The 11,574-nt window shown below is 36.7% G+C and overlaps 1 protein-coding gene across 2 annotated transcripts; it reads right to left on the bottom strand.

Annotated features, from left to right (window-relative positions):
- On the bottom strand, positions 1,542–10,057 carry LOC109833378. Of its 2 annotated transcripts, XM_020401030.1 has the most exons (10): positions 9,569–10,057; positions 8,498–8,578; positions 7,985–8,404; positions 6,699–6,834; positions 6,403–6,565; positions 5,081–5,209; positions 2,918–3,112; positions 2,261–2,383; positions 2,081–2,188; positions 1,542–1,972 (listed from the first exon to the last, which is right to left on the bottom strand). In XM_020401030.1, exons 1-9 carry the CDS (start codon positions 9,747–9,749, stop codon positions 2,087–2,089), a joined length of 1,530 nt encoding a protein of 509 aa, XP_020256619.1. In that variant the 5' UTR covers positions 9,750–10,057; the 3' UTR covers positions 1,542–1,972; positions 2,081–2,086. The 2 variants fall into 2 exon arrangements, with proteins under 2 accessions (XP_020256619.1, XP_020256618.1); XM_020401029.1 differs by having other exon boundaries at positions 1,542–2,188.

The raw sequence follows: 11,574 nt of genomic DNA, 5'->3' as shown, positions 1-11,574 counted from the left end.
TTTTTGCCCACCCCTACCCTTTTTTGTAAAGAATGGTACCTCTATTTGTAGTGGTGATGAAAGGGTAGAGCAGTCACTTCGGCCGAGCACAAGAAGGTGGTAAGCAGGTATGGCTGGCGGCTGCTTCATCCCCTACTTTACACGTGCCGGTCGGTGAGTGAAGGAGAGATCACCTCAGCATTAAATGAGAAGTGATCGGATGCATGACGGTGCTGACGTGGTTCGATGAGTCATGAAAACTATCAGGGCTAGAGGAATGATGCGTCTGTTAAGCATTAAATATGACGCCGACATACTGTCAACGGGAGAGGCTCAAGACCGAAATCGTCCTTTAGCTTGGTCGAGAAGTAACGTTTTTCGAGTCGACTTCGTGATGCGTCGAATAGCTGGTCGAGTGAGCTCGTAGCGAGTCGTCTTCGACAAGAGGACCTACAAGTACCGCCATTCAAATCGATCTAAGGAGATGTCGATTCAGCGAGTCGGCTAAGTCGAGATCATTGGTGGTTTTGACCATCAATTTGACTTGAGTTGACGACTGAAAACACAATAGCATTAGGTATTTTCACTGCAAATCCGTTTGCATTTTTTTTATATTCCTGGCAATCTTTGTCGATATATTTCTCCACGTACGCACAAAACCTAGGTCGCAACATTATACCAAGTCCAGGCCATGTGCCTAAATCAGTTGACACCAACCCACAAACCCAAATACTTTGGATACGGGCCACTACTAGCGGGTATAGCATCCCCAACCAACCATCTGAAATAGCAGTTTTTAACCATGAGACAGATAGAGATAGAAGTTACCCCCTAAGAATAGGCATTGTAACAGAATAAACGGACAGAGTTGATGAATCAAAAATCACCTCATACTTCCAACGTTCCTGCGACAAAACCAACCAGCATCAATATAATTAGAATCCAAACAACAGGCGAAACTGAGGAAAGAGAAAGACCATAAACAATGTCTACCCAGCTACAGAGATCGGCTGTCTCCTTCAGGAGGCAGGGCTCCTCAGGTCGTATCTGGAATGATCCTTTGATAGGAGGAGCGGCATTATCTCGGCAATCTTCATGCATCACTCAACCCCGGCCATTATCTCGCCAGTCGTCATGCATCCCTCAACGCAACAATCTAAACCTGCATCAGGAGAACCAATTTACCTCCCATGAAGAAATTCCAGCGGCCCCTACGACGGCACAGCAAAAGTCACGGTGGTCTTGTGGCTTCTCGGCCATGTTTGGGCCGTGCATGAGATCTTCACCCTCTGTCACCCCAGCACGATAGTTTGATTCTTTAGCTGATCAAGTTCTAAGATGCGTACAAAGATCCATCATTTTCTTCTCCCTTTCATCTGTATTTGAACGTTGATGTTGCGAAAAGATGGAATAGAAATGTCTGGCTCATGGTATTGATTAATGAAATTATTTGTCCATGAATGTGCCAAGTGTTTGTGATTCTGAGAGGTTTTTCTCATAGTTTCAATTGTCCTTCTGATCAAAACATTAAAAGTAAAGCAGCAAGAGGACTACAGTGCAGGTATATATATATGTATATAACAATTGAGAAAAATGCATCATACAAAAACAGAGTATCTGTTTCCTAAGGAGAAAACACCAATTTATCAGGAAAAAACTTCTTCTATATGTTAAGTACAACATCTTTCAACCCTGATTAATTTGAACAAATCGAAAGGGAAATTTGCCCAGCTAAATGGATATTGGCCTGAGTGTAGATTGATACTTAACATTGATTAAATCTACTTGAATGGACAGTCACGCATCTCTATCATCTGAGAGCACTTTCTCTGCACCTCCATCGCTAAAACCATAATAGTAATCTAGATCTTGATTTTGTTACCTATCTCAAATCCTTCCTGCAATCCATTTTGGGTTCAACTGACCTCTTCGAGTTGAAATACCACATGGTTTTTTGCTATCATCCAAGGCAGAAATACCGCCCTGAAATAATCTTCCAATATGCCACATAAGGTCCTTTAGTTACAGATGTAACACTAAAAAAAATCTTCCCAAGCTATGGATGTTGTCAGCAGGGTTTACTCTTTAGTGTGTAGCTCACCTCAGCTCAAGGCCAATGCGCTGCAAGTGGGTGGTAGTGGGTATAATCAATTCCATTAAGTCGCACACAACACAAAATCTGTTCTGGCAATTCCTCAGATTTGTTTCCCTGCTTCAGATACAGGATGAAGTTATTTTGAGCACAAAGACGCGTTAAAGAGATGGTTAGCTGAAAATTTACCTGAATAGTTAAGCCAACATCCAATATGCAAAGCTTCAGTCTGTCTAAAAATGTTTCAAATCCTTTTCTTGAAATGTAACTGAATCTGTGCATATCCAAATCTATCTCAAAGTAATTTTCACCCTGTCAAAATGTGCAGATAGTTTAGATAAAGAACATAAAGGTGTTTGCTCAATAATAAAAAAGGATGCAGTGTGCTCTTCTGACTTCTTCAATTCCACACGAAACTTTATCAGATGATCAAATATGTATGGAAAAAACAAATAATAAGCAAAAGGCTTGAATGTATGATGGTTTTTCTTTTTCTTTTTTAACTTGGAGCTTCCTCCTCATAAAACAAGACTTTTCCCTTTTCCCTTTTTTTCTGTTTTTGCATCCATACATGTGAGAGAAGAAACCAGTAACATAATCGCTGCAATAAGGACAAATAAAATCCCAGGCACCAATCTTAACTGAAAAATGTTTGATAAAAAACAGAAAACACATCAAATTGGACAATGCAAGTAATTTCCTTTCTAAGGCAGTGCTATCTGGAGTCCTCCCATAAGTATTACAAATGCAAAATTTTCTTATACTGATCCAAGAATAACATTAATCATTTTATCTCTACAAAAAATAACATTAATCACTCAATTGGTTGTGCAGATATAAGCTTACCGAATAAAATTCATGCTGAGGACGAGAAAGCAAAGGCTTTTCGTTGTACTTATGCATCAGTGTTTTCTCTGCTGCACTGGAGGGAAGATCCTCCAAATTAGCTACACGCCCAAGTATTTTCAACCTTTCTCGGAAAGGAACAATTGTATCCACAGGAAAGCTTTTAACCTTTTCCACATCATCGTTAATTAACCTCTATATGCAAAAAATGATCAACCGAATTATTAAACCACACAACATTGGAAAAAAATGCCAAACATAAATGTGATTCTACAATTCCTTTACTGAGAGCAGAAATGAAAAGCTTTGCTTCGAAAGAGGTACAGATGAGAAATAAGAGGTATACAGAACGAGAATAGGGTTAATTGTGAATAGACCCTTTATACTATCGCCTAGTTGCAAATAAACCCCCTGTAGTTTTATTTGTACGGACAATCCCCCCATAGTATTTGCCCAAAGGCGGATAGACCACCCCAGTGAACTTGTTCGGTTCATTTAAAAGTCAAAAAAGATTAGCAATTGCAAGTCTATCTTCACCAATAGAACTACAAGAGGTCTAACCACCTCCTCATAACTTTTTTAACTCTTTTTAAAGCTTTTTAAGACTCAGAAGAAATTAACTCAGGGGGCGTATCCACACAAACAAAACTACATCAGGTCTATCCGCAATTGGGCGACACTATAGGGGTCTATCTGCACTAAACCCAAATGAATATTATAATTCCATATAAGGAATTGATATACACTATTAAACATACTAAGCATGTAAATCAAATTAAAGAACCAATGCCCTTGGTTTAGGAATGAATGATTAACTCTTCCAGGTGCTACATCAGCAGGTAGCCAATTACACTAATCAGAGTAAGGACAACTCACACTTCAAGCAACAAAGTCAACATGCATGCATATGAAGTCAATCCACCTAACACACTATGTACCTGAGACAGCGAGATGTTATAAATTGTCTACAAGTTGCTCAGATCTGATATGTAGAAAGTAAATACAATGTAGTAGGAATATGATAATCTTACTTTTCATGTTTGCACACTGAAGAAGTTTTAATAAAAGAGGACATAAGAACCACTATGAATATAAGGGTTAAACAGCAAAGGAAGTAAATGCTATCACAAAGTTATGAGTAATTGAAGTTTTTCAAAACGATAAAGAGAAAAGAATCCATGCCTCACCAAAATTACAGTGAAACAAGTATATAATTCCTTTTATTCTCAATTTTGAAATCTGGAAGTAAAGTCTTCACTATCTGGCTGAACTTGCAAAATTTTCATAAATTTCTGGTTTTACAAGATATGCACGTTCCATTCAAACATTCGCATCCAGAAATACTTGCATCCATAAACTCTAGAAATGGAATTTTTTTCCCTCTGGAGATCCGTCAATTTCAATTAAATAATTTATCTGGAGATTGGATATGTTGGTCTTCCTAAATTGGCTGTGACGAGATTATTAAATTTATTGTTCTCCTGATTTATCACAAATTTGTCAATTGTACCACTGAAACTTGTTTATCAAGCATGAAACACTCTTTTACTTGAACCTAAATATCACTAGTAAACCTTACCCAACTATTTGATTTTTTGACAAGGCAGTGAAAGCACCAATAAGATAATCTTTGCTATCAGCATCATTTCCTCTGGTGATCACCATAATTTATTAAGTTTAACTAATTCACATTCCTAGACTGGTCAGTCCTTCATTTTTCTTCTAGTTGTGCTCACTTAATGGATAGAACTAATATGACCAATTTCGACTTACTGTGGTCAGGCACTATACCATCATCATAAAAATGAACAGTCTTGAAATGGTTAATTAAAGAGGTTATATTTAGTGCATTCACATGGTTGGTTTATATTTGCAGCACATGCCCAAAGTAATATATGAAACCAGGAAATGCATTCTTTGACAGGTTGCCCCCAGTACTGTACATACTTGGAAAGTGGGGATACATCATCCAACATAATGAACCTCACTGCTTGCCTACTAGCTTGTCTCCGAACCACACCAAAAAAAATTTACGCATTTGTAGTTGACCAAAAGTTATCTTCAAATATTAATTAGGATCATTTTGTTACTATAATACCTTTACTAGTAAATATCATCACAAACTGAAGCAAAAGTTTGAGCAGAATTTCTTCCCACACTTACTCTGATACTATCTATAAAATTTGATCGAAGCTCCTTTGAGTAACTCTCTGAGAGCCTAAAGTACAATACAAAGCTAAATCCTTCTCCATCCGTTGCATTCTGAAATATAGCTGCAGGATATAATGGAACCTGAACACAACAACAAAAAAATATTGTATCACATAATCATCCATATATAACAAGGTACAAATATAGATACTTAGAGCATCTCCAACAACTTCCTCATTTTATTGGTATTCTCACTTTTGAAGAATTTTAGGCTTTTTTTTGGTCCAACAGATTCTCCATCTCATTCCCCAAAATAGGGATGGAGGAGGAAAAAAGGGGAGTCTTCCCCAAATCTGGGGCATTCTTCAAATATTTGGAGAAAACTTTGTCATAAATGCAGCACGTTCTTCAAAACGGGATGGAGGAGAAAATAAATATAAAACAAAATCTGTAATTAAAAAAAAAGCCATGGGGGCAATTCCAATGCATAAGAGCATCCCAAAATAGGGATGTAGAATATTTTTATTATTGTAATAAATGCAAGATTCTTCAAAATGGGGAAGCTGTTGGAGTTGAAGCAAAAATAATTTGGAGAATATGACTTTTGCTTCCCCATTTTGAAATTTTTTTTGGGAAAACTGTTGGAGATGCTCTTACATCAGACTAATATAAAAGTTTCATGTAGGAATATTGCATATCATAACTTCATATTTTATGTTTTACTAATCACTTCTTTATTTGGTTCCTACCTGCAAGCTCTTGGCGATAGTTTCTATGTAGAAAATTATGATTGGCTTATATAGGCAACCAATGCAAGAGAAATAGATATTCTTATAAGGATCATCATATCGAGGTACGCATCAACAACATAATTGATTTATGTCCCATGCATCGAAGCATTCTAAGACAATCCTTCAATTTTCTGCACCATTGACTCTCTACACACTTCGTGTCTATACTTCTTTAGACCCCCTATACACTTAAACTAATCACAGAACATTCTTTACACGTGCCACATATGACTGATACAAATAGTAGACAAAAATAAGCAGGGCCATTGAACCTACGATACAGTTAGTAGAGAAAAATGAGCAGAACATTCTTTAGACCACCTATACACTCAAACTATACTGTTAATTTGCTTATAATGAGAAAAATGAGTGTAAACCTATGATGAAGAAGTAGATATATAAAAACAACATAAGCAGGGCCATTGAACAAACAAAAGACAGAAATTTTTTACCACATTTTCTCCAGTAGGTTAACCATCTGTATTATATACAAGATTGGTTTAGTACAGAAACTAATGAATCCTGTCAAAGGTTCGTAGCTACCTGTACATTAACCACAAGAAGCGGTGGGAGCTTGCTAGATGGATTTGCAGAGGGAAGTTCCACAAACCGAGCTATATGGTTAATTTTATGCTCTGACAAGTAAACATCAACACCAATTGGATAATATGCTGCATTATTTGAAGCGAACTCTTTCTTCTTGTCCCTAATAAATGCCAATAATGATACATTTAGTAGAAAAGTTATATGCATGCATTCTCTAGTTACAGAAGACAGTTCGGTGGTGTGGTTTGAAATAAAAATCAATAAAACCGGAACAAATGCAAACTATATTGTACCTAAAATAATTTTCACCTCGCACCCTGAATGTACCAGGATCAATTCGTGACCAGCAATCACTCATTTTCTTTTCCACTGGGCGGAATGGAATTTGGGAACCCGCTAATGGCCTCTCGAGGACTGAGTTTGAAGAAACTACAAACAGAAGAAAAGTAAGTCGATGTGTTTTATTTATCCAATTAACTATGCAACTGCATAAGACAATTTTCTCGAAAAACATTCTGGAGCACAAGTTCATGATACATCGATAATCCTCTGAAATACTGATAAATATTTTTTTTTTTCCTCATTTATGTTCTGAGTTTACAAAGATTGTTATGGTGTAAAATATGTCATTCTTCAAGGACTTCTGCTATTTGATCACATGAAAGATGGTTGTCCCTAAAGAAAAAACCAATCCCCAATACATTTTCAAAATATTTACTTATCAGTTACATGCAAAATTAAGCATTAAAACAATTGAAGTTCAATGGTTATAGTACCACGTTTAACTGGAGTGACAGGCTACTTCTATTCAGGAGCCATACCTACACTGGACACCTACCCATACCCAAACTTCTTGAATATATGCATACATTTATTCAGGCGTATACTCAATTATATTGTTCTTATGTAAATTATTAATTTTACTACATATAAATATGCATAACATACGTATACACATAAATAGCTGTCCCCATACCCTACCTTTTACAAATTTATCGTGTCTCGTACCCGTACCCGTACCAATACCCATACCCGCATCCATGCAACTTAGGGATACACAAATGAAAGAAAACAGTACATGCTCTTTATTTTATTTTATAGAAATACTTTCTTGCAAATGAATTATGATGTCCGGAAAAAAGAGAAAAGCATTATCATAGTAAAAATTTTGTATCCAAGGTCACCAAGGAATTTCCACTTGCTTTGGAACAGTGGAGGAACCAGAATAAGAGTAAAGAGGCAGAACTATGCAGGATATAAGGGCAGGTGCAGCTGCTTGGCAATATGACATAAATGAAATAAGAGAACCTTTGGAACTATGGCAAAAACCTCACTATTTAAGGTATTCCAACAGGTTTTTCTCTCCACATCACACTTTGTAGCCACCCAATAGAATCTTTGTTATACTTTGGGAGACTACCTATGCACTTGAAGTTTATGACTCATGTTTCTACTTTCTTTATCTGTACTTAGAATCTTTTTAGGTGAAAACACAGGATTTTCTTCATCTCATTGTCTGTTCAGGAGAGAAGCATTATAAAAGCGTATTGATGACAGAAAAGAGATGGGAAACACTCACATAGTGTGGGTGTAGTGTGTCCTTCCCTGGTCTTCCGCTTGAACGAAAGCTTCAAGATTGCCTTTTTAGCTGAGTTTGGTGGTGTAGAAGTAAAAGATTTTCTCTTTTCAACTGTAAGAGCAGTTGTAGCAATACAAGGCAAGCAATTATTTGGAAGAATATTGCCACAACTGTCAAGCACTCCCTCTCCCTCCTTATAGTTACATTTTTCTATAGCAAGACTAGATATATTCTCACGGGTCAAAAAATCTTTTGAATTGCTTAAAGAACCATTAGACTGATTATTCACAGGATTTTCTATCAATTGCTCCTCTGATTTCCAACCCTCCTGATGTGGGTCAATGCCTCCATTGTTAGCATCTTTGAAAGATGAAGCACATGACTTGAATTCACCATCAAAACCATGTAAAGAGGATATCTCTGCCAATATTACACAAAAAGAGAATGGAAGAACAAAGATTACCAAACCTGTCTTATCTTTTATGAAAGAATTTTTAAAAGAAATATTTGTACCTTCACGAACACTGTGGAGATCATCCGGGGAGTCTGACTGCTCCATTGAAAATGTCTCGAACCATGCTTCCTCAATGCTTCCTGACGCAGATATTTACAAAAAAGAAAATCAAAGCAGGATATTGAACCCACTCAAAAACGCTGATATAGCATTATTTATGACACGAATAATTCACAAAATTGAATGGAAGATTAAGATTTATGTAACCAGCCCAAAAACTTGGGATAAAGGCTTTTTTGTTGTTGTTGATGTTCTACTCTTACATTGTTGCTTTGTAGGACTAAACAAGGTCCAGTTATATCACAACAATACAACTTTATTATTATAATATATAATGCAGTATTTTGGAGGTTTGCACATATGAGTTTAGTGCGTCACGACCTCATGTCTGTCTCACACCACATCAAAAGAAGAAATTACTGCAGCTGAAGTTGATTAAAAGTTTTGCTTCACAAGTTATGACATTATTTTATAAGGGAAGCAATTATATTGTTAAAAATTAAATAATGAGAAAATAAAAAGGTTAATTTACTTCCACGTACATTACATGCTTCCAAACAAAAATCTATTCTTTTATCTCATCAACTCTAAGTGGGTAACCTGTTTTCCTCAATCTCTCATCTTTTTAAGCAATTGAACATGTCAACTCTAAGTTGTTTTCCTCAACCTCAAATCTTTCCTAACAATTGGACAATGATTACCCTTAATCATCGGATACACTCTGGATAAGATCAAAAATTTTGATTGCTGAGGTAAATTGTTTGATGTTTAGCTCTACGTTTAAGGCATTTGGGTGGGTTCCTCTTGAAAGGAGACGTCACCATGATCTTGATTCTCTTCTGAAACCCTTATCATTCACAGGGACAAATTTTGTTGAATTGAAACAATTATAACATCAGGCTTCAACCAGTGTAAAGAAAACCAAATGTAGAAAATTCAGCTCCAGCGGCAATATTTGCCCAAATAACGACTTCAATACAACCCTAGCTTCCAATTTGAACTCCTAACTACAAACTAAAACACACCTCATAAGAAATAATCAACTAAAACAGAGAAATTTCATGAGTTACCTTTTTGAAGAGCGGGGTTCTCAACGGCCAGCTGATCCCGGCCATCTCCAGCCTCATCGATCGTCTTCATCGTTCTCTTCTTAATCAAAACCCGCCGCCTCCGCCTTTTCTTGTCGCCGCCCGACGGTTTCTGGCGACGGCCGCCCACGCACTCCTCCGGCCTCGAAATGCACGATCCCATCCGGAAGGAAAATCGAAATAAATTATAGAAAATGGGAATGGAAATCGATTTGCTTTTGGTTTGGGTTTCTTTCTTGGCTTGGGGTGAGAGGAGCAAAATCGTGACGCAAGGAGCAGAGCAACAACTGCTGCTGACGCTGACGACCACTATAAGGAGGAAAGAGCGGGCCGTGGCCGTCTGCCACGTGGCGGGAGCGCGAATAGGCGCAAGAAATTTTGCTACGGGGATCTTGGAAGGCGGTGGTTTGGACTCGCTCGGGACACGGCGGCCTCCTTTGTTGTACGCTCGGTCATGGTTGGAATATTTTTATGAAGTCGAGCCAACAAGATCACGAAATGTATATCAGGGAAAGGGTTTTTTTTAAGGGTAAATTACACTAGGCCCCCATGAAACTTTCAGCGACATTAAACCCCTGTGAACTTTCAAAATAACACTAGAACCCAATAACTTTTCTGTTTTGCAGAAAACTCCAAATTTGGTTTTGTATTGTGCAATCGCTCCCGCAAATTAGAATCAGAAAACAACATAAAAAGCCATTTTGAAAGTACTGGGGGTTTTGTGTAATTTACCTAAAAGATATTAAGAGTTTTCTACAAAAGTTATTGGGAGTTTAGTGCCATTTTAAAAGTTCATAGAGGTCTGCTCAAAATGCTAAACGCTAATGAGGTCTAGTATAATTTATCCTTTTTAATATTAGTTCCCCCAAATCTTTCATATTTTGACTTCATTTCTCAAATCTTCATAATTTGAAATCAGTCCCCCAAAATCTTTTAAGTATTCTGAAATTAATTTCTCAAATCTTTATATTTTGAAATTAGTCCTCTAAATCTCTTAAGTGTTTTTAAATTAGTCCCTCAAATTTTTCAACCTGCGGTTAGGCTAATAATTATAGGGATTAATTTCAAAATATGAAAGATGTGGAAGACTAATGTTTCAAAATCCCATTCGGAAAAGAGTAAATACAACACGATTGCTAACTACGAGCTAAATGTTAATGAGAAAACACAGGGACTCTATGTTTCTCACTAACTCCTCTTTTTCCCCTCGCATCTTTTTTTCTCTATTCTTTTCAATTATGGCCCTGGTTAGCAGAATTCATAGAATATTCTACGAGGTGAATATTAAGTGTTCTCGGTTTCTTCAACGTTGTTTTTTGAGAAAATATATTTTTACAAAGTAAATGAGGTCGCACTCTTCATTGGTTGGCCCAAAAACTTGGGGGAAAAAAGACTAGAGAAATTTCTTTTCTTAGGAATGGTTTCCTATCTTGTAACGTTTATCGTGACTAGGTTGAAGAAAAATGAATGGGAATAAATTTCAATCATAAACTTATTGTGGAAAGAAGCCTTGTAACTTAATTGTTTCACATAAACCCTCTGAATGAAACTCTTTTTTGGCTCTTTTACTTTTAAGAGGTCTATTTGTCAAAAGTTAATTTTCTCTATATAAGAGCAAAAGGACGAAAAAGTTTCTCTTGGCGCGGTTTTGTCTGCAACAATGAAGTGTAGGGGTTTATCTGCAATTCAGCAATAATACATAAAGTTTATTCGTAATTGGTTCTCTAGTAAATTGAGAAGAGTTGATCTCAAAGATATAATTTGTTTGCTTTTTAATCTTTTGTTCCAATCCAGGAGCCTATTTTTTCCTCTTCCGTGGGTTATTATGTATTTTCGTTCCAAGTTCTTAATTTATGAAACTTCAAAATGAATATTGTTATATATGAAATGAGATATTTTCGAACTCTCTCTTATTTTTTCGTCACTAATATATGTTAGTTTGTGTAGACCAAACCTGCAGACGAGCTTGAGACGACAGCGACCTTCAA

Source organism: Asparagus officinalis, chromosome 3, assembly GCF_001876935.1.
Source record: "Asparagus officinalis chromosome 3, Aspof.V1, whole genome shotgun sequence".
NCBI classification, from domain to species: Eukaryota; Viridiplantae; Streptophyta; class Magnoliopsida; order Asparagales; family Asparagaceae; genus Asparagus; species Asparagus officinalis.
Note: the sequence above shows the minus strand (reverse complement) of the source record. Positions and strands in the feature narration are given on the sequence as shown.